The sequence below is a fragment of the Ambystoma mexicanum genome, chromosome 9, assembly GCF_040938575.1.
Source record: "Ambystoma mexicanum isolate Mex_15411 chromosome 9, UKY_AmexF1_1, whole genome shotgun sequence".
Classification (NCBI taxonomy): domain Eukaryota; kingdom Metazoa; phylum Chordata; class Amphibia; order Caudata; family Ambystomatidae; genus Ambystoma; species Ambystoma mexicanum.
Window position 1 is genome coordinate 1,488,967,683 of NC_090931.1, and position 24,011 is coordinate 1,488,991,693.

The 24,011-nt window shown below is 47.7% G+C and overlaps 1 protein-coding gene across 1 annotated transcript in view; it reads left to right on the forward strand.

Moving 5' to 3' along the window:
• LOC138489261 (unconventional myosin-X-like) overlaps window positions 1–24,011 on the forward strand; it is a 788,454-nt gene that overhangs the window by 743,398 nt on the left and 21,045 nt on the right. The window contains exons 35-36 of the mRNA XM_069616957.1: window positions 9,921–10,218; window positions 15,643–15,850. Coding sequence (XP_069473058.1) covers window positions 9,921–10,218; window positions 15,643–15,850 — 506 coding nt within the window. The remainder of the gene's footprint in view (window positions 1–9,920; window positions 10,219–15,642; window positions 15,851–24,011) is intronic.

A 24,011-nucleotide genomic window follows, 5' to 3' on the forward strand; every position in this document is an offset into this window, starting at 1 on the left:
CCTCCACGTCGTCTTCCCTACCGAGACGATCTGCTCTCACGGGAGGGGGGTCTGGTTCTCCATCCAGAGGTCAGATCCCTCAACCTTCACGCTTGGCTTCTGAAAGGTTGAGGTATAGGGATTGGGACCTCCCTGAAGACGTGATGGAGGTGTTGCTTTCGGCCCGAAGGCCAGCAACTAGGTCTCTGTACCGCTGCCGTTGGCGTAAGTTCTGCGACTGGTGCAGAGTTCGGAATGTGGATCCTTTTGCATGTGACATCCCCATGGTTCTGTCCTTTTTGCTTTCTTTGGCCCACAGGGGCTTGCAAGTGGGTACCATTAAAGGTTACCTGGCGGCGCTGTCCATCTTTAAGCGCTCGTCTGATGTGTGTTCTTACTTTAAGATCCCTTTAATTTCACAGTTTCTGAAAGGGCTCACTAATGTGTTCCCTCCGTCACCTTTCCTGGTGCCTGGTTGGGATTTAAACCTTGTTCTTTGGTTTCTTGTGGGTGCTCCGTTTGAGCCTTTACATTCTTGCCCTTTGAGGCTGTTAACTCTGAAAACTGTGTTTTTGGTTGCGGTTACTTCCGCTCGCAGAGTGAGTGAGTTACAGGCACTTTCAGTTAAGCCACCCTTCACTGTTTTCCACAAGGACAGGGTTGTCCTTCGTGTTCGTCCTTCTTTTCTTCCGAAGGTAGTGACGGAATTTCATTTGGCCCAGAAGATTGTTCTTCCGGCATTCTATCCTCCTCCGCATCCTGGTAAGGAAGAGGAGAGGCTCCATAGGCTTGATCCTAGGAGAGCTTTAAGCTTTTATGTTTCACGCATGTCCCGGGTCAGAGTGGACGATCAACTCTTTATTGGTTACGCTGGTAAGCGTTTGGGGCAAGCTGTGACGAAACAGACTTTGTCCCGCTGGATTATTTTGGCCATCTCGGAGTGTTACCGCTTGGCGGGTAAGGACCCACCGGCTGGCTTGCGGGCCCATTCTACCAGGGGTATGGCTGCGTCTACTGCCCTGCAGAGGGGTGTTCCTATTCGCAACATCTGTGATGCAGCCACCTGGGCTTCAGTACATACATTTGTACGGCATTATTCCCTCGATTCCATCAGTGGGCAGGATCTGGCCTTTGGCAAGGCAGTCCTTTGCTCTGCTATTTGATTGGCTATTGTAAATTTTGTTTATAAATTCTTTCCCTCCTCCTTGCTCTGGTACTGCTTTGGGAGTCTGTCATAGATATGGAATACGTCAGAGGACCCAATCCCCTCGAAGAACAAGTTACTTTCTTACCTGGTAACGTTCTTTCGATGGGATGGTCCGACGACGTATTCCATATCGCTCCCGCCCTGCCTTCCCCGCTGCAGAATTTCTTTTGCGATTGCAGCTTACGTTCCGCAAGGCTTTGTGTCTGACTGGCAGTTGACTTATGTCACACGTTCTGGGGGAAAAAACTACAACTGAGGCTACAGGCGTCGTGCGTCCTACTTATCACATCGGATGACGTCGGACGTCGGAGGAGGTCCTCGACGTCGGCGCATCGACGTCATCGACGCAGGACGCAGACGCCGGAAAAGTTTCCGAAGCAGCACAGCTGTGGTGATTACCTGTCATAGATATGGAATACGTCGTCGGACCATCCCATCGAAAGAACGTTACCAGGTAAGAAAGTAACTTGTTATTTTTTAGCGTGATGTTCGAAATTTGATCTGGACCAGCTGCTCTTGAGTTCTTTAGTTTTTGAATGGCCAGTACTAGATCTTCATGAGAAGGAGTTATATCCCAAGCTTCAGAAGAGATGGAGAAAAGAACTTGAGGGGCTTGGAACGGCTGTTTATAAGCCTTTGTAAAGTAATCAACCCATTTCGAGCTCGAAATTTCATTTGATATGTTTGAAATTGTTTTTGAGGTTCTTTTATTTAATAGAGCCCATATTTCACGCGTATTTTTGGTGATTATTAACTTGAGCATTATTTCAGCTCGATCTTGTTCAATTTTCATCGAGTGTGATTTAAGCCAGTTTCTGTATGCCTGTCGTCGATCTTTTATGCTTTTTTGTATGTCTTTTTGATCATTTTGGGACTTTCTTATCATGCGTAGGTCTTTCCTCAGTGCTTTTTTTGCTGCAGCGATTTCATTACTGAATAGATGTTTTGGGCTGTGGCCATATATTCTTGCATTAGAATGTTTTGGCAAGAACGCGGCAAACAGCGGGGCGTATTCAACATCATTTGAGTCAGCAAGACTTGAAGCTAGCTTCAGAATTTGCGGGCCATTTGTTTTAAGCCTATTTCCAGCAGCGTTTAATGATAGCGGTAGATCGTATGTCTCGGGATGCGGGTAGATTTCATGATCTAGTGATAAACGTAACAAGTCATGATCGCTTTCGGCCTTCGGGACGACCTCGAGTGACACGACCCTTTCAAATAAATTTCGAGAGGCCCAAATGTAGTCTAAGGTGTTTCTACATTGTAGTCGCTTCCAAGTTGTCTTACAGGGTTGGTCACCTTTTGTGTTACCGTTTACCATCTGACAGTTGCGTGCAGCAAGGGCTCGAGACCAGGATTGACCTCGTTCAGATACATCAGACTCAGGTATCTGGTTGTTTTCCAAGGTTTGAGGATTAAATCGAAACCAGCTACAATTCAAATCGCCGCATACAATCACTGCTAAATTGGTGTAGTTGAGGAAGGCGTCGTCAATTAAAATTGTTACATCATCGATGAAATCTGGGGTGGAAATCATTGCTGGATTCCAGTAGCAATTGATTACAAGTAGGTGACTGTGTGTCTTGGAGTTCGTCATGTCAGATCGAATGATCGTGCACTGCACAAATGGATTCGGGTTGACTGCAACAATGGGGGTCATCCAATTATAAATTTTCACCATAGTTAATAATCCTGAGTAAGGACGACCTTTGGTGTTTTTTTTGGCCGGGTTTAAAAAGATACAGTATCCATCTCGAGTAGGTGCTTCACGAAGCCATGTTTCTTGGAGGCAGATTATGAAGACGTCGTCTCGAGGTTCTGTAAAGTTGTTGAACAAATGCATGAAGCCACGGGTGTTCCAGGACATCAGAGTGAGCTTCATCCGGGTCACTCATTGTTATTGGTTTTGGTCGTTTCTTCTTTTAACAACAGGTCTGCCTCCGTCTCTTCTGCCTGGGCGATCCGAGTCGTTTCGCGATATGTGCGAGAGTGCTAAGGATTTCCGTAGGGACATCCGGCATGTGGTTCTTTCAGAGTTATTTGTATTTGTCTTCCTGATCGAAAATCCTTTTTGACTTATCGAGTCGGGTTCCAAGGTGATGTCAAAACCAAAGACCAGCAGCTCTTCAACTGCTTGTAATAAGAGGTTTTTCACAGCACGTGAAGTTATATGTAGTAGCACCTGATCTGTAGATTTTTCCGTTACGTATTCAACAATTTTTATATCGTCGGTCATTATTATCCGGAGTTGAGGTACACAGGCGAATAATTTTAGAACATTAGCTCTGTTTAAGTTTAATTCATGATCATCCGCATGAATATTCTGAAGTCGGAGTTTCCATGGAGTTGTTGCAGGTTCTGAGATAGTATCGCCATGGACCCTAGAACAAAAATGAACATCAGTTTTCCTCTGATTCGTTGTTAGCTTAGGGTTTAGTTTTGAACTTACAGGTGAGAATGAGACCTTTGCGACAGTTGGATTTTCTTTTTTTGAAGTTTCGCAAGAACGTCGTTTGTGCAGGTTTTCGTTCAGAGGGATTGACTTCTCTCCCAGTTTGTCAAAAGCGTTTGTTGGAGTGGCTTCATAGGGGGGAGCAGTGTGTGTTTCGCTTCCAGTGGAATATGTAGATAGATTACACAGGTCTACAGAGCTTACGTCGGCCGAGCTAGACAGACTCTGGATATCCGAGTCTATGCGTTGGCGTTTTGTCGATTGTTTAGACATAGCTTTGTTTTGTGTTTTTGGTTGGGGAAACCGTTGAGTTAATGATGAGCTTGCTTGTGAGTGGTCAGATTTTCGCTCAAACAGACCGGTTTTCTTTGGGGTAGTCAGAAGTCTTATGAATTTTTTTACATTCTGACGTGCGCTTTTTTGTGGCATTTCATTATGGCCAGTAGCGGTATGTTTCTTTTTAACAATATTGGGGCCCTTCTTGATCATTTTGGTTGTGGCAAAGGTTTTGGCTGGGCCACTAAAAATGTTGAAAGTGGCCGGTTGCAAACTTGCTTGACTAAGTGCTTCTTCGGAGGTCTCGATCAGAAGGGGAGCATCGTTTGCTGAAGGGCCAGCGATGTTCGTAGGTCTTGGTAAGTCACAAGTGGGCTGAGATTCGGATTGGACCAATTGGATGGAAGCTGAAATGCTAGTATCAGGTTTTGAAGGGGAGCAGACATTAATTGCTGTAAGATTTGTCTCGTTTTGCGTTTTCCTGTCCCCATTTGGAACTGATGAGTTGCTTTTTGTCCTTGAAGGTGTCACATATACTTGAGGATTAAGATTAGCATTTTTCCTCATCCATTTCACAGCGGCTAACAGACCTTCTGTAAGTGTATCGTTTTGGCAGTGATGTCTTGCGGCCAAGTCACCTAAGCGGTCTTGCCATCTTGTTGACTGGTCAGCATTTTTTTCCATTTGTATTTGAAGAAAGTCTGTGAAGAGATCGATTTTGTCTATTTTTTGAGCCAAGATCTGCATCATCGCTCCTTGGTCGGATATTTGAGTTTGTAGGGCTTCGTATAGTTTAGTAAAAGGTGCCAAGGCGACTGCAGATGCTGCGAGGACATTATTATGAATTTGCGTGATGGCTTCAGTTGAGAGGCTTGCCTGAAAAGTGTTTGGAGATGTTGAATCTTGTTCATTTGAAGATGGGATTGAGCAGTTCAAATGAAACTTGGATTTGATGGGCGAAAGAGATCGTGGTAAATTAGACGGCCGAAATTCACCGTGAGGGGACTTATTTGAAGAGAAGGGGGAGCTTGCTTGGGCCAATTGGAGGTCTTGAGTTTTTGGGAGGGTTTGTGAATTTGACTTTAGTTCTGCAATTCTTTGTAAGCGCCTTGCCCTGGCAAAAGAGCTGGATTCTAGGTCAGATGGCTTGTTTTGTGCTGTTGTCCGGGGCAATTTTGGGGAATGTCCGCTCAAAGTTCTTGTAGGGACTGATTCCTCTGGCGCTTGGCACGCGTAGCTGCTACGGTTACCATGGATAGAGGGCTCAGGCGTGTAATTTGGTGTGATGTTGTTGGCGCATTCTTTTACTGTTCGTCCTCTTAGAGGCATTGATGGACCGTGAATTTTTTCGATGGTTTGTTCACTTTGAGGGCGCGCGTGATTATGGTCTGTTGGTCGATCAGCTGTAGTTGCCAAATGCAACAAGGGTAGAGAGGTTAGGTTACTGGACGTAGATCTTACGGAATGCAGACTATGTGTCAAGTTCTTTGGAAGAGCCACTGTAGTTAATTTCAACTGTGCAGAAAGTGCTGTTTGTGCACAGTTTAAAGGACATTGCATTGCGTCTTCATTGGGAAGGCTTAGAAGTTCGTCGTCGCTCACCGGAAAGAAGGAGGCGACGTGGTTGAAGTGGCACAAAGGTTGTATTGGTTGAATAGGTTGAATGAGTTGAGCTGTCAGAGCATCGGGCACTGAGGGAACTGTGGGGATCGAGAGATCCTGTATTGTGTCCAGAGATGCAGCGGCCACAGCAGCACTCGACAGAGGGCATGTTGGTGCAGCAGAAAGCGCGCTGACAGGATACGCTGCCTGATCTTCTCCGGCGTTGTTAATCGATTGGAGGATCAGCTGAGGGTTGACAGAGATAGGAGTGGGGATTGCAATCACTGGGAGCTCGAGGACATCGCCATTGGAGGTATCTAGCGACTCCAGGCTCAACGACGGTACAGACCCCCCATATCCCTGGTGAAGCTGATTCACAGGTAGGTGTACTGCCGAAGTCGTCTCAGAAGTTGTTAGCGGGATGCAGTCGTTAGAACAGAAGCGGATGAGTGGTTGCACTTCGTTTGGACGTTCATGGCTCAAGACTTCAGAGCGTGAGTTAGGTTTATGACAAACAGAAGGTTGCTCAGACTGATCTGAGTGTATGTTTGATATGGCTGTAGGTAGGGTAAGCGATGCGAGCAGAGCTCGACTAGCAGATTTGGTTACCTTAGTTCCAGGTACAGCTTTCATCGTGGTCCAAGGATTAAGCATTCGTCGGTGTTGCAGCGTTTTCTTGCGAGTTTGAGGCCCTTCTGGTGTTATCGTCATCGAGGCTAAGCTTAACAGCTGTGGCCCGAGAGCTTCCTGGAGCGGACTGGTGCAGACTGGACTCATCGCCGGGCTCCGCTCCGCGCCGGCAGGACCTTTTTAAAGGTAGCGGAGTAGAAACAGGACTGGGCTGACTCGAAGTGCAGCTCCTCACAGTAACAGAGAATAGCGACTGGTGCAGACTGGACTCGTCGCCGGGCTCCGCGCCGCGCTCCGCGCCGGCAGGACCTTTTTAAAGGTAGCGGAGTAGAAACAGGACTGGACTGACTCGAAGTGCAGCTCCTCACAGTAACAGAGAATAGCGACTGGTGCAGACTGGACTCGTCGCCGGACTCCGCATAGTTAATGGTGAGGGGTCATGGGAGTTGTGGTCAGGTGGCAGACCTCTGCATTAGTGCATGCAAGCGTAGCCTTTACTGCGCGCTCTTCTCTGTTAGGAAGGTTTTACCACAGCCCCCCCAAAAGACCTGTCCTGTAGGAAGAGCAGGGTGTCCTCCAAGTTAGACCAAAGCTCATGCAGTGGATCGCGCAGCGGAGAAATCGAGCTTTTGGAGGCCTGGGGCTGCTACACACATGCACAATGGAATACATCACACCCACTAAACTGCAAACATGTATACACCTTTAATTAGCACTGTATTAAGGTGAGAACATTGTCAAATCATTTCTTTAGGATGCACAAACAAAAAAAGTATAATTTAATAATATGGTGAAGCTTCGTATATATTATATTTAATATCATATGATCATATGGTTAATATCTGAAACTATATACCAAGGTACAAGTTGTACCTGGTTCACTTTCTGGTTTAATCAAATGCATCATGTTTTGCATTTGCTGATGTATTCCTAAAAACCTTCAAGAAAAATCAGTATGGTTAAGAGAAAATGCATGAGGCCACTTGACTCCAGGACACACAGTATAGGAGTTTCGCCTAACAGGTAAGTACCAGGACGACAGAGATCCTGAAAAGGAAGGAAGGAGTTGGAACAAAGGGACAATAGACAGTACAATTGGGAACAGAGTACAGGGCCTGAATAAGGTCCCAGTGCACCCTTAGAAATGGAGAACCAGTGAGCCACCAGTGGTTTCCGGTGCTCTGATTTCACTGCACACAGTGATGTGCAGTGATTTATTCTCCTGAAAGCACTGGCCCAATTTACTGTCTTTGTACTAAAAGGTCTTCATTCCGGCAAGTACATTAGCAAGTTATTTTAAAGCAAATTAAGAAGTTTCCAAAAGTTCTTCCCAATGGAACCAATGGGGCCAAATCCCATCTGTCTGCTGCAGTCTTGGGGAAAAGTTAGGTAATGATAACTTGTTTATATAGTGCTTTTATCCAAAGCACTTTACCGAGAACATATTGACATACACTATCACCCCTTCAAAATTGGTACTCACTTTACAGACTTCGGAAGGATGAAAGGCTGAGTCAACCTTGCCGGGATTTGAACCTTCGACCTGCAGATCAAACACGGATCACATCAACGAGCGCTCAACCAGCTCAGCTATCTTACTGGGTAAGTTCTCCCTTCACCCAACCGGTGCAGCAGATGAGGTGACCATCTAGTGGAGACCCCCCGACAGGGCCCTGATGAAGGTCTAGCCCAGGGTTGAAGTTCCAGCTGGTTGCAGGAACACAGAAACCACTCCAGCCAACAGAGGTTCGCAGTAGCGGGTAGCAGCCCAAACCCCCTGTACTCCTGGACTAAGGGGATCCTTGCAGACGGAACCATTTTACAGGGACAAGAGCCCATTACTAGGGAGCAAGTACTCGCAGCACTGGTTCCAGAGAAAGCAACCCAGGAAAGAGATGTCAATAGGTGAGTTTGGGTCTCTGGTTAGTAACGGTTGGGGCTCTGAGTAGAAGCACTCAAACCCACGACCCAAGAAGAAAGGACATCTGGGGGACACTACCCACAAGCAAGAAGTCTCATCAGCCATGAGAATGCCAATGGAAGCAAAGAACCCCCCCCCCACCCGATCAAGGTTCCAGGGCAGCTTAAGAAAGCAGGACAGGCCAGCAGGCGAGCAAGAGATGGTCCCACGATGGGTGTGGCAGCGGGAGATCCACTCTATCCAAAAAATGAAACTGGGAGTATCAGCAATCCACTGGCCTTTCAGGCCAGCAAGATTCCCCCCCCCCTTTAGGCACTCCAGGGAGGCAGAACTTTAGGCATGGAAAGTGTCCCATGAAAGAACAGCCAGTCCGGCCAACATGGTGGGCTGAAGACTCGAGCCCTGCCTGGGCAAGACTCCACCTGAGCAGAGAAGGACAAAGGAGCTGGGGTCCAGTCACAGCAGGTGCCCTGGAGCAGTTTCTTTTCAGCACAGGTCTCCCTGGCTGTGTGCATGAACAGATCAGAGGAACGCTCAGGGTCTCCCGCTGATGCAATATCCACTCGGGGGCTGCCTTCGCCAGCACACCAATCGCACTCAAGGTGGGCGCGCAAAGGTTTTGGCAGCCTGCCAAATCGGGCTGACCAAAACAAATGCCAAACCTACACTGAATGTAGATTGGGAAGTCTAGGACACCGCTTAAAACTGTAACTGTGGCTGCCTTTGTGGGCGTGGGATGGACCCACTTTAGGAAAACGGCCATTGTCGCTGTGTCTCGTGGTCCACAGAGACAAATGGCCCGGAGCATTGCTCAACATGCATTAGTACCCAATGGTCACCAAATAGGTGCACTGGGTTACTAAGTCGGTAAAGGGGACTACAATCCTGCTGCACCCTAAACAAATCCCCCCCTGGCATCACCCTACTCCTGAATAGACTTCCAGGGTGATACTGTGTTATTATGACGAATATTCAGGCTGCTGGATTTGACGACTTTATTACTTGTATTAACAAACGGGTAGTTAACACTGAAACTATGTCCACACAATGGTCATGAGCTGGGACAGTAAGTAATACAGGACTGAGGTGTCCTGCGCTGCTCTGGGTTATTGTGGCAGTCTTTACTTCCTTGTTAGGAAGAGCGCTGGGACCGCAACCTGCTCCTCTGTGTTGCCGCCTTCGGACTCTCCGTTTGCCCGCTTTGCGTGGCTTTCGCACAGTCTTATGTGAAGTCTCGCGAGACTACGTGATGCTGCGTCTTGTGAGCTCCTACATAGACCCTTTCTGGGACAGAAACGGTGTGCTTAAGAAGCACGCCGGCCCTGATAGCCAGATGTGTTTAATAAATGCAGCACACCTGAAAGAGAGCTACAGTGAGAGGGGCGCTTAAGTGCACGTCCTTCTGGGCATAAAAGAAAAGTAACAAAACAAAAAAAAATACAAGCCAGAAAAAGGTTTAGGGAACCCAGAAAGTTAAGGAGCCAGAATCCTAAAAATTCTGTCCAAGCACTCACTCCATAAAGCACCTAGAGATTATCCCTGGGTGGTAGCGGCGCACGGTATGAATCAACATATTCGTAAATCCTTGTTTGAGTTGCGAGTCCACAGTTCATGTGAATCACCCAGGAATTCCACCAGCTTTACACGGATCTGTCCAGGGGAGTTGGGAGCCCTGAGTCCCTGGTATTTCAGAATTTGAAAATGCATTGCATTCCAGATCATGCCATGCAAAATGCGTGCATCCTCCTGTATGCGCAGGGTTCGCAATGAAATCCACATGAATGTTGTAATGGATTCTGGTTTACGTTCCATGTCATTTCATAATTGATTCCTGAACTCTGGGTCTATTGCAGTGCAAAAGGAGAAGGGGTACACCACGCTGCAGGACGAGGCTGTGAAGGTCTTCAACTCGCTGCAGGAGATCGAGACGGTATCGGATCAAGTCCCCATCATTCAGGGCATTCTGCAAACCTGCCAAGACCTCAAGCCCCTCCGCGACGAGATCTACTGCCAGCTGATCAAGCAAACCAACCACGTCCCTCAACCCAACAGCGCCGGCAACCTCCACCACTGGCAGCTTCTGTCCTGCATGAGCTGCACCTTCCTGCCCAGCCGCGGGATCCTCCGCTACCTCCGCTTCCACTTGAAAAGGTATGTAGGATTGCACTCCCCCTCAGGGCTTGCGAGCCTGCGTCTATATCCCAATGTTTCGGTGTTTATGGTAGTGGCAGGGACCCCCAAGCATGCCGCCACCGACTCTTTGCCATCACATCTCCTGCTTGGCCAACTATTGGTTCTACACCTCAATTTCCAATGTCCTCTCTGCTTTGCACTGGAAGAAAGTGGTGATTTTAAGTTATGGGGAAGTAGCTGAGGAACGCCATGTTGTTTCCTTGCACCCTGTGAGCACTAAATACACCACGTCGGCTGCGCAAGATGTGAGAGGGGCACTCTGCTAGGTTTGTAAACGCAAGTTAGTTTTCATGCAGCTCTTGCTGCTGAGCCTGTGCAGTCTTAGACGGGGAACATGATGTTGAGGTTCAAGCGTATATGTGAAACCTGCGCACACCATGTGATGCAAATATTACTCAACATGGTGGATAACTAGCAATTCAGAGACGGAGAGTAGAGCGATGATTGCACTGCATAGAAGACAGTCAGGAGAAAGTTGGAAGACTTGGAGGTTGATGTGCCAGTTTGTATTTCCAGCTCTGGGGTTGCCATGCACAGGATGACCTGATGAGGATGTGTTTCAGAGGCCACCTGCAATGAGGTGCACGAGTGAGATCTAGTGCCAACAGTGTGCGTTTTGTACAGAGGGAATGGGGGTTTGGTGAGTAAGAGGCTACCAAAAGTATGGAAGGTTGAATAAAGCCAACATAAGCATTCAGAATTTCTTGCTTGATTTACTGTAAATTGGGTGTTTTGGTACACAAAGGGCAGTGGGGATTGGTTAGGAATAGGTTTCCTTTTATCTTAAAGATTGCGTAAAACTAGAGGGAATGTTAGCACTGAAGGAGCGCACATCGTACCTCTGGTAAAGGAACGTTGGACTGAACCACGTGCAGTCGTGTTGCACTGAGCGTAATCACAAGGGGCGTGGGGCTGCTGGGACAGAAGGGTCAGTTGGTGCCATTTGGAAACAGGTGAGTGATTCTATGCTAGGCCTGCTCAGCACGCGCCGTTGTACCAGTGCTGGAATATGGAATATGGTTGGCATCTGTGAAGTCCCTCAGGAAGGATGCACAGGGCTCTGTTTCCCGCCCGCGGTTTTTAGTGCCTTCATAGGTTCCTGTGCAGAAGGGCTGGTCGGTGAAAGTGCTCTGTATCCAAATAATGCAAAGATCTGTCAAACAGCCATGGCTTAGAGGAGCTGGAAGAAGAGTCCTGAAGGAGGCAGCTTAGGTTCAATGCAAACTGCTTGCTTGAAGATTAGAAATCCTGAGGGGTGGCACTCGATAGGAAGTCATGTCTAGAAGAGCATGAAAGGCAGTTTGGGGGCTTGTGGGGGGGGGGGGTCATTGTAAGTAACTTGCCAGCCCTGTGTTCGGATTATGGGGTTATTTTCCCGACTCTCTGAAAACACAAGATCCTTATGATTTTCTTGGCTCACCTAGTGGTCGCTATATTTTAAGTCTTAATGGTAACTCTTAGGAGTAGACAAGAACAATCTGTTAGAAATGATACGTCATACCTTGTTAAAGGTAAGTAAGTGTTCATGCAGGTTGACGGTAGGTAATCTACGCTCGGAAAGTCTCGAGGAGTATTGTTAGCATTGACTCTACCAGATGAACAGCACACGAGGGACACCTTAGGACTTGGACTTGCTCAAACGGGATTCAGTCTCATAGGATATAGTGGAACAGATGGACCGGGTTCTGATTGGATGAGCAGGATGCTGGTCCTAAAACTCTGCAACCCCAAAGGGTGAGTGTAGGACTTTGCTTCAGGGTCACTGGGGGTGCCTTTTTAAAAGGCGTCTTTGAGGGAAGCATGATGAAGGGAATCTTTAGCCATTTCTGACCTCTGGCAGTCAATGTTTGGGTGCTTACAAGGTAAGAGGTCAATGGCTACAGTTACTGTGCTCGGGATGTCTAGTGGCAGAAAGGTAGCCAAGGAGCCATTGGCGATGCTGTGGAACCGAAGAAAAGATCTATTGCTGGAGATGGCTTCAGTCGTCTGATCCGTTAGATGTGTCGCTCCAGTATTAGGAGATGCAATCGGTGTTGAGGGGAAGCAGTTCCATAGTAGATGTATTATTCATAATCCTCACGTTATTTCCTGTTTGTTTTCTGGGTTGTACCTCCGTTATTTGTCTGGGGGAGCAACCACAACCCACAGGATTTATCTATTGCTTTGTGTGCGCCCTCTTCAGGTCAAATCTGTCTGGCTCTGAGCTTTCCAGGTAGAAGGGTACACTTTGAGGCATGTGTCTTGACCAAGAACAAATCACTGGTTTCAAAGTTCCCCTGAGTTGGCAGAAGTCCTCTGTCTGCAGATTACCAGACAGTGCTCTACCATCCGAACTGGTCCTGGAAGGTGGCAGCAGAGCTCTCACAGTTCTTCTCCAATTGGTCATATAATCACTTGTTGCCTGGTCAGACATGGTAAAGATGTAAATACTCTGGTTATATGTGAGCCGTCGCAGGCCCGGGCTCATCAAAGTCTTTGGCCACCATTTAACCAGTGGAGGCAAGCCTACGTCAGGAGCCTGTGGGGAACTTTGATGTGACCCTCTGGAGTTAGGGGATGGTGATGAGCCAGGACAGTGGTTGGGGGCTGGGGCAGGTCTTCTTCTCTGGCCCCTCTGAAAATCCCTGTTGGTGACCCCTCCAGGGCCCAGGTTAAGGATCAAAGATGGTTTGTAGTAGAAGCACAAGAGGCAAAGTTGTCAGGAGACGTCACAGCCATTATCTGAAGATCTGCACCTGTAGGCGAGCATCGGTAGGGTTGTTGCAACCATCTGTTGGACCCATTAACCTTTATGGTGAGTTTGTGCCACAAGGGTAACTGTAGCTTTGTTTTTCTCATGAGCAGGTTCTTAAGGGGGTGCAGGAGTGGGGGGAATATTGGTGATGCTTGGATCGAGCCCGTAGGGTTCTCTGTTTTCCCACCCGGTGCACAGCAGATCGGTAGCCACAATGAATGTTTTCTCACCTGGTCAGGCCAACCATGCAGTCTCTGATGGAACTCTTGCTGGGGTTGAATGGCACGCAGTGCGGCCATTCGGTTGCTCACTTCCGCCATGCCCCAAAAAGGCAGGCGGGAGTACAGGCACACCAATTAAAGTGAATGGTTCACATGTGGGAAGAAGAGGGCTAGTCAGATGAAATGGTATACCCCTTAGAGACTGATGGCGAACCTGTGCCCAGGCTAATCAGGCACCCGGAATAGAAAGGGGAGGGGCAAAGGCAATTGGAAGCCATTATAAACCCTCAAACTGACTATAGAACACTGGGGAGGTGAGGGGGCATGTGCAAGACTAAGCTTCCAAGAAGTTGAAGGGAGCTCGGCTTTACCCAAACACTGGTGGAGATCAGTTCTGTGATTCTGTGTGTGTGCAGAGCTTGCTGGGCTTCCACCCACATACTGGTGGAGTCAAGACCAAGAGGAAAAGGAGTTACTAGGTCTTCTGGAGACTACATCCAAGCACTGGTGGCATGCAGGCTGAACCTCAGACAACCAGAGTAGCCCGGTATGACTGAGTCATTGAGAGAACACAAACCGCATACACAAGAGTCTAGAAGCCTGCTACGGTCTTTATCCCAGGCCCTTCCAGATATCAATCTTGGCAGAGCTATCAGAAGTACCTCAGATATTGGTGATGGCCAGAACGGTGGACTGAGACAAACCTCTAGGCATGTTGGCGCAGCCCAGCAAGACGTTGGGAGACCGGAGGTACCCAGGGAATGTCATACGCCAGATCCAGAGAGAGCTGAAGACAGTCAAGAAGCCAGCAGGCAATAGTACAATGACTGGAGGCAGGGCCTCTTAAGAGAATCTGAGGACCAGTAAGTGTCTTGGAGTGAGCCAGGGGTTCCATGTGTTAATATACCGCATAAATATTGCGATACAAAAATATCGCCATATTTCTGCGGCGATATTGACCCATGGACCTTGCAGGGGACACCTCCCAAACCCCTGCTTTATTTTAAAATGTGTGGGGGACACCCCCGCAATCCCCGCTCCCACAAATTATCCCCCCCCAAAATATTGCCTATGGCGAGACAAACTGCCATATGTACGGCAATGTTTTTGGTGGGGATATTTTGTAGGGATACCGAGCCAGGTAACCGCTGACCCACCTAGCATTGAGACCTTGACCAGGGGGTTGATTCCAGACTGGGGGCAAGAGAGTCCAAAATGGGCTAGGAACCTACATGCCCATCCTGTCTGGAGGCATTGGCCCAGTGGGGTGGCTCCAAGCTTGGTTCAGTTTGTTCATCCTGCCCGCACTCTCAGTCGAAAAGATGGAAATACTTGCTGCAAAAGCTTGGTGTGTCTTCAAGTTTCAAAGTGTGTCGGACCTTATAACTTTGGGACAAAGTTTGACACTGGGAAGCGTGCTGGGCTTTATATCTATGTGACAATTGTTTTGATGTCTAGCAGCGATTTGGAGGCTGTAAACCTGAGACTTTATTTTCTTTAGTAGGAAGTTTTGTGAAGTACATTGCATCCTTTAGATGGAATTGTACACTTCTTTTAGACCCTGTTGCCTTCATTAACCCCCTGTGTGGGGGCTCTAGCCCATCAAGATTCTCTGAACGTGGGCTGTATTCACAGGTGAAAGCCCGAGTCCCTTCTTAGTATTGTTTAGATTATTGTAAACAGACCTGAAAACAAACTCCCTGTCAGCAAAGAAGCATTGCAGGATCAAAGGACGACGTTTTATCATTTTTAATGAATAAAATGTGTACACGCCTTTAGAATCCATGCTGCAGGTTTGTGGGTGCTCATGGGGATATTGACCTCGGTGGCGTGCCGACCTTGCCGGTACTGGTACCAATACCAGTATTAAGGGACCCTTGTTTTGCTCTGTCCATTGATTTGGGTACTGGGCCGTTACCACCTCATACACTTCTAAATATAGCGATCTTGGATGGATGACTGCAGGGATTCTAGTCTGTGGCCTAGAGGCTAAACCCAGATATTCAAAGCAATCTCTAAACCTTGCTGAGGCTTGCTCTAGGACGTGGCACACAGAAGATAAGCGATACCCACTGGGCCGGAAGCTAAATTAAGGAGGCTGCTAGAACAAGAAGGTGGGACATTTACACTGTGTCTAACTTGGGCATGGGGAAACTTCTAGGCACAGCCAAAGAACAGCGAAGTCTCTGACACAGACGACAAAGAGATGGATAAGCCGAAGGTTATGTCATGTGTCTGAGCTGCGGCCATTGCATTCACAGGTGTTCTGTGGCTGGGATAATGAGTCCAGGGAGACTGCAAGATGATTCCAGTGGAGGGCTAGATTAGTGTGGTGGCCTGTGTGTGGCCATACATGTAACTTTCCTTTCATAGCTTGGGGTTGCTTATGTTCTAGCCTTTGTAGTAACTGATGTTGTTTTTCTCTAGGGTGAAAGAACACTTCATGGGTACGTCGGTGGACAAATATGCCCAGTTCATAACCGACTCGTTGAAGAAGACGAAAGCAAGGGAGTTTGTGCCGTCGCAGGAGGAGATATCTGCTCTCATCACTCGGCAAGAAATGACCACAACTGTTTATTGCCACGGTGGAGGCTCCTGTAAAATCAGTATTAACTCCCACACTACGGCGGGAGAGGTAAGATGGACCCGAGGCAGAGAAAGGAGGGAGCATCTGTGGTTAATGAGAAGAGGAAGGGATCTGAGGGGCAGTGGGTGAAGAAGGCATCGATAGAATACATCATTTAAAATGATTTCTGGCTGTGTAGTGTCTTGGTATTGTACTCCGGTTCAGAAAAAATAAAATGATAAAAAGTCTGCATAAAAATATAAATACAGTAAGAAAGAAACTAGAAAAGTTAAGTGGATGAAAATGTCTATGAAAAAGAAAACTGGATGTGCACAGGAGTGTGCTGTCCTTGGTGAGTGCACAGTTCACTTACATGAATGATTGAACAATTCACTGCTTAATAGTTGTGTAATTCAGCTTAGTACAGCATTGCACAGGTAATAATAAAAACTGTCTATTTCACCTCTAATTTAATACAAAGAGCTGCAAAATGGTCGTAGACCCCAACCCCCAGTCCCCCCCCACACGCCCTAAGTGGGCACCACACCAAAGAGCAGGTTATTTTCCATTGTTCGTATCAGCAGATGGGCTCACCTTTGGAAAAACATGAAAACCCTTGCAGTTACACCCTAAATAAAGGTAATTTACACATGGACATATTGTGCCTAGAGAGATGAGGATACCCCACATGGTAGAACCACACACCGGGAGTTGCTGTTGGTACTCCTATTCAGCGGACAATTTCCAGGTATTTCTAAGCTGGACTTGCATTATTATTATTAATGTTATGATCAATAATATTAGTGTATTTATTGAGCGTGGAGCTAGCTCTGGGAAGCAAAGAAGCACTTTTCATTCATAGGGGGAAGAACACCGTGAGGGGAAGCGGAGAAAAAAGGAGCAGAGAGCCAACAGGGAAGGGTGGGCCATTGGCATCAGGAGTGGGGGGAGTGGAAGCAGATCAGAGTCTCAGGTAGGGTGAGGAATGCAGGGTGTGTGGAGGACCTAGGACCTAGGTCTTAATGATTGGGCAAGTCTGATGTTGATGGGGAGGAGGTTCCCCAGTCTTAGAGCGTAGACCAGTGGTCTTCAAACTTTTTTGGCCAGGGCCCCCCTGAGCAAAATTTGGGCAGGTCGGGACCCCCCAGAAATGCCAAATGGACAGTATATATTGCGCGCCGTCACCTGCTCCCATCAAAGTCGCTGGGCTCCCTCATCCCACTCCTACCCAGTCGCTGGTCTCTCCCCACCCCATCACACACCCAGGGCTCTCCCCACTCTGCTCCCATCACTATCCCATGGTTCCCGCCCATTGTGCTCCCACCATAGTCCCTCGGTTCCCCCATCCCGTTCCCAACACAGTCTGAGGGCCAGTGGCGGCTGGTGAATCTTTTTTAAGTGGAGGGGCATTAAGGGGAGGTTCGGGGGGGTTTCCCCCTGTGAATTTTTATTTAAATAATAGGTTAAAATGTTGCATTGTAGAGCATACTTTTAACAAAAAATGGGTAAATAGCCAAACAGTTTGCAATTGTTGCTGGGAGTCCAGGGGGCAGGCATTGATATTTTATTTCTATCGCGCTCGTACACAAGTGTTTCAGAGCGTGACAAGGCAAGGGAGGGGAACAGAGGAGAATAAAACAGCGATCTTACTAGGCCCAGTGACATTGAGAACGCGCAAGTGTGAGGGGAAAAGTGCATGGAAGGGGGGAGAAGTGGAAAGTGCGAAGCAGAGGAGAAACAGATAAATAACAATAAATAAATAATAAAGGCAACAAACAGTGGTAGTGCAGCCAGCAATTTGCAAGTGCTACGTTTAAGGCAGCAGACAGGGTAGGTCTGATAAGTGCAGGAAGAAAGATGGTTCTCCTCAAGTTTTAGAGTGGCAGGGCGCTGTTCCAGAGGGAGGCCCCAGCCGAAGACGGAGATCTACCCCCAGCTCGTTTCTTTGATAAACGACTGACCCTGAGGGAGTTGGAGGTAGAGGAGTGAAGAGCTCGAGAGGGGAGGTATTTGCGGAGGAATAGCGGAGGAATAGCTGAAGGTATTTTGGACCGAGGCCCCAGAAAGCCTGTTTCACTGGGCTGGCTCCTTAGCTCCTACATAATGGGTGAGGGGCCACTATGCAGTTAGTAATGTTGACCATTGTTGCTGAATATATCACAATTTACTTACATTTTAACACAAAGCACCCCTTTGGGTACTATTGAAACAGTGGGCTTCATAACTACTCTGGCAGTAGCTGTGCCGGTAAAACCGGCACGGCTGCCACTGGAGTTGCATCCGGGTCTGGCACCCGCGAATGGGCAATTACTAGGTCATGCCGAGTTAGGCGGACATGATAGTTGCCCTTTCGAAGGTGCCGGTAGATCCCCATTCCCATTTGAGCCCCATATGGCTCAAATGGGAAGGGGGAGCTCGGATGCACCGGCACCGTTAATAACGGTGCTGGCGCATCCGACGAGCTGAGGTCAGACCTGGCGGGGGCTGTCAAGCACCCACGAGCACAACTCTTACTATGGCGGAACGGTAGCAACAGTGCCGGTAGCTTACCAGCACCGTTGTTACTGGTCCGCCATAGTAGTAATGAGGCCCAGTCTGTGACTAAAGGAATGAATATCCATTTACAACTGTGGGCCACTTTTTCATTGTTGCCTGAGACAGTTTCATGCTTCAGCCCGCCCATGTGGGCCACCCCTGCCCATTTCTTCCAATCTAAAAAAAAAAAAAAAAAAAATCTTTTTTCATGCTGAGCTCTCAGGGCCCCCCTGGGATGCACCCGCGGACCCCTAGGGGGTCGCGACCCACAGTTTGAATACCACTGGCGTAGACAGAGGAGATTGTCTTCTGGTTCTTCCATTCCTGGACTGTCTTAATTCACGTCTGGACATTTCCTTACTTCTGGTGGATCGCAGGCCTCTGGAGATGCTGGGTTTCTCAGTAAGGTGGCTTGGGGACTTCTGGGTGACAGCCTTGTAAATGATGCAACAGGATTTGACAATGATAGCGGCTTGCAGTGGGAGCCTGTGCAGTTCGACGAGGGTCGGGGTGATGTGGTTCAATTTGCAGAGTCCTTTAATGAGACTTGCTGTAGCATGCAGGACACATTTTGGGGGGCTGGTGGGGGCAAGGTAGTTGCCGGAAGGCCTTCCAAAAGGGCATTGCCACCATCGTCTCGGGAGGATAGCTCCGGGGCAACGTGCACGCCTTCGAAGCAAGACGACACAGGTTCGACCCCCGGGTCCGCGCTTAGAAGCTTCTGGGTGTTAAGCGCGTTATAAATGATCTATCATATCATATATCCAGGTGGGAGAGGTCCAAGGCTTGGACAGTGGATCTGAAGTTGTTTTCTGGGATGAAGGCTTGATTTTCCAAAGGAGAGAAATTTGGTACCAGGCCGTTTGTGTCTTCCTTGCTATGTGCTGTTTGTACAGGAGTTGTCTGTTGAAGTTGAACCCAAGGGGCTTGGCACAGCTGGTGTAAATCCCTCTAGGTTCACAGCAGAGAGCCAGATCTGGATGTTGGGGTGTTTGGTGTGGTTGGTCAGCAGTAGGAATTCAGTCTTGTTGGGGGGGTTGAGCTTCAGGTAAGCACTGGACATCCAGGACTGGATGAATGTGAGGCAGGCCTTGAGCATGTGGATGTCTTAGATGGAGGTTATTGTTTGGTAGATCTGCATGTCATCTGTCTATTGGTGAATGTGGACATTGTGTGGAGAGAGGAAGGTTCAGTGAGGTTCCATTAAAATATTGAAGACTACAGGGGACAGGGTGGATCCTTGTGGGACTGCCAAGGTGACACGTAAATTCGGTGATCTGGAAGAATCCATTTGTACGTACTGTCAGTGGTTCGCAAGGTTGGATTTGAACCATCGGAGGTCGATCTTGCTGATCCCCATGTGGCGATGCAGATTGTCAGTGAATGTCTGGTGGTCTACCATGTGAAATGCTGCTGAGAGGTCAAGGAGAACTTTGAGGCAAGAATGGCCATCAAGTATTTTACGTGCATCGTCGATCACCCTTAATGGTGCAGTTTCTGTACTGCATCTGGGTCTGAAGCCAGATTGGTAGGACTGAAGGAGGATTTTGGCTTTAGTGTGTTGGAGGAGTTGTGTGGCTACTGATTTCTCAAGGATCTTACCTAGAAAGGGAAGGTGGGGTAATAGGGCAGTAGTTGCTGAGATCACCAGGGGCCAGTGTTGGTTTCTTAAGACATGGTAGGATTTGTCCAGTCTTGAGGGTCGAGGGGAAGGTGCCTTGAGTTAGGGAGCTGTTGGTGATTGTCAGGTAAAGGAGGAGCGTTTCAGTCGCAGGAGGCAGGGAGAAGGGACTTATTTTGCAGATCCCTGGCAGGAAAAGAAGTCAGTTTTCTCTCTTAATGGTGGCCACTAAAAGAAATTAAACCAAGAAAATGGCTGCTATGGGACGCGAGACAGGACTACAAGTAGTCCCTTCTCCTTTTCCAAGTCTTCTGTGCCAAAATTATACCTTTCAGGTAGGTTTACCATGTGATGTTTGTCACACTCTGGCCTTGGCGAATGTGGGACCGCTGGAGGGCATACTAGGTTCCATCACGTTCGCCTTGAACATGATGCTGCGGTCTAGTCTTCCAATATAGCCGCCGCTATAATTATGCATTGGAATTGTGCCCCAGTGCATTGCAACTCTGTGCGATACGCTACATGGCAAGAGTACCTTCCTGTGTTCTTCTCTGTCACTGTTCTTTCCTGTGTCTACTCGTTCCCTCCTGTTCTTCCTGTTGCTGTTCGTCACCTACCTACTGTTGCGTATGGCGCGGCTCCCTCTTCACACGCGGTGCTGGAAGTTTCCTGCTTCGCATTCTGCGTGTGTTTTAAGAGCTTCACAGCATTCGACGGGGCATCCTTTCTTCTCGCGGAGCTGGCAGTTTGCTGGCATTCGCAATCTTACCTGAGGACGACCACCATCTACAGCGCTCAGACTGGAATCATATTTACTCTTCAAGTACAGACCATGAGCCTTACTTATCCACTGTACCTGATACAAGTCACACTCTGTGTATGCTGTGTAATGTAGTTCTTGGAACACTTCTTCACACGCAAGGAGGAATTCATACCGGAACAACAAACACAGTCATTAAAGACCACCTCAACCATCTTCTCCAGGGTTTTTCCGCATACTGCTTTTCCCTGGTTTTGGGTGGGCTCCCCAGAGTCCCCGCTGCCGGGCAAACTGCCTTATAGGCAAGGTGGCCTCTGGGGGAGCCCGTCCCTATCACTACAAAAAGAAAGGAAAGACCCTAAAGAAGAAACCCATTGGGTCCTGGAGAGAAAGGAGAGTGGAAAGCTTGTCTGAAGAATCCTCGGAAGACATTGCAGACACTTCAAGTGAGGATTGGGCTAGTGAAAAGGGCATAGCTCCTGGTATTAAACCGCTAGATTCTGAGAGAGTACAATGCCAGTGGTTGCGATTCAAAGTTCAAACAGTAAAGGAAAGTTCAGGTAAGTAACTCGCTCAATCCCATGCCCTAGGGTAGACCTAGGAAGGGAGCATTGACCCTGGTTATCACCTACCAATGTCAGATATGAGTGAGATGGGGACAGGACTTTGCGCCCATGTAACCCTATGGAGGACAGCGGGGAAAGGAAACTGCTATGTTCACGTACTTTCTGTCTCCGATTTCTCCAGAGACCCCTGCTGAAGTTCCGGAATCCATTGAGGTACAGAGGTCACTTTTGGCCACAGGATTTAGTTTGTCGGTTGCAGTGCTTGCATTTCGGTTCCAGTCACTGTCCAGCTGAACACGCTTTCAACGAAAACATTAAGAATTCTGCAGAACATCAGGACAACCTTAGGACTCATCCAGGGAGCGAAGAAGATGGATTGCAACGGGAGTCACCACGTTCAGGTGATGACAGGTGATGTTCAATCGATGGACAAAGAAGCAGGTTCTGCATGGCTTCCATTAATGCAAGAAACTGCAGGAGCTGGCGTCTTGTAATAAAGGTGGAAGATCCTCCAAGTTGCAAGGATGTACTCAGAATGGCGACAGCTGCAGCGAAGTAGCCAAGGAGAGAGGTTGTCAGTCCACTGGTTGGTCCAGGTTACACTTCTGAAGTCTCAGAAGGGACGGATCAGTTCAAAAATTATATTTATCAGGTAAATTGACTGTCTGTTCACTTGCGCTTTGAACATTTTTTATTGTTCTCTCTAATTTTTCAAATAAAGAATATTTTTACTTATTCAAATCATACACAACTTTGCACTTGAAACGTGTTACAATTCAATCAATGCCTTGGTTTCCAGTTCAATATTCACACATTTTGAGCTCAGCATTTGTTTCTTGTTGATGCCAATTATGAACATTCTATAATATTTTCACATTCCACTTTAAAGGTTTCACTTGGTTGTTTAGAACTTTCACGATTATTAGCTTTGCCAACACGTATTGCACTCATAGGTCTTTTTTAATTTATTCTATTCAAGACCTAATAGTGAGCTTCTTCAGGACTAATATTAAATACTTCATCAATGAACTGCTATGAAACTTTCTCTTGTATTTCAAGGTTGTGAACCATAATCAACTCCATGTAGCCCAGTGTTTCCGAATGAGGAACCCTAAGGAGGACGGAGGGGAAAAGAACTTGGGTTATTAACTTACCCCCTGACTCAGATTTCGCCACAGACCACTGCTGAGGATCGGCAGTCCATTGTGCTTTGTCTGGTCGAGAGTGACCCATGGGTCATAGGTGCAGAGGTCACATTTCGGTACAGGATTTAGTTTTGGTCAGTCATGGCACCTTGCAGCTGAACACTGTTACAAAGAAAAGGTGAAGACTTCTGCAGAGCAGGGCACTTCAGGTCATGTCCATGGAGCAAAGAAGACCGATTGCAACGGGAGTCACCATGATCGGGCGGTGATGGGCAATCTTCAATGGACCAAACATAGAGCAGGTCCTGCGTTGCTTCCATTGATGCAAGAAGGCTGAAAATGCAGGGCAGTCGTCCTTAGTATAAGTTGAAGATCCTCCAATTTCCATGAATGTACTTGGAATGGCAATAGCTGCAGTAAGATAGCCCAGGAGAGAGTTGGTCCGTATACATGTTGGTCAAGGGACACTTCCAAAGGTGCAGGAGTCGGGACTGGTTGTTCCCACTTGTCCACGGGTTGAAGCACTGACAAGGGTCTTCTTGAGATCAGGCAGAGGAGCAGGACTTCACCGGGACTTGTATGCTGGTCAGCAGAGGAGGTGTTGTTGGTTGGCTGCACTCCTTCTTGGTGGTCGTGGCGCCAATGATGATCTGTGGAAGGACTGCCACAGTCCTCCTTTTACTCGAGACTTGGACTAGAGGCTTGCCCATGCCCACCAGTGGTAAGGATCTGCAACATTCAAACTGGCAGTGGCTATCCAATTGTGGTAGCCTCTGGCCACACCATCTGCCATTCTAGTACCAGGATGTGGACTGGACCAGAGACAGACCACCCTTTTGCCGGCAGAAGCAGCAACGTTCCTTGGGAAAGGGTTTTCCACATATGGCAATTCTGGTCCTGAGAGGGCAGGAAGAACGCCAAAGGACAGAAGAAAATGTTATGGCACGGGCACCTTGGAGTGCTAGCCAGTCTTAATAACCTTTTGTGGTAATTGTGAAAGTGCACCAGTATAAAGTTAAAAACCCGGTAGAATAATATCCGCTGCCACCAGCCCATCCGGGACACGTTGTATTTCAGCACTGATAATCTTATGGATTGATCAGTCTCCCCAAAACAGTTAGCACAAAGCAAGGAATTAATGCTGAAGGCTTTACTTACTTCCAAAAAGGCAAGACACGAGTCGAAACACAGCAAAAAGGAAGGATATCCCATAGATGTCTATGGGAGAAAAGCTGCAAAAAGAAAATCTATCCTTACATGTGACAACACCAGTGATTGAGCAACAGCATAAAAAAATGAGGGCAAAAGATGTTAATTCTGCACAGAAGAGAGATGTGTTAATGTATTACTTGCACTTTCTTGCTCACCTGAGGGATCCACAAGGGCTTGGAATCCAGAAAGAATCCTAAAGATGTAGCCTAAGCATTTGCTTCTGATCTAGTATTGCCCGACGGAGTGAGTCTAACCAAGATTGAGTCACATTACTGAATTTTTCCAAACTAAATCAAAGAAATTCCGTTTGCAAAGTATTCAATTTAAGACGAGCTGATGGCATCCAGTCATTTTCTCTATGGAAATACGAGTGAAATTCTCACAGAGATCA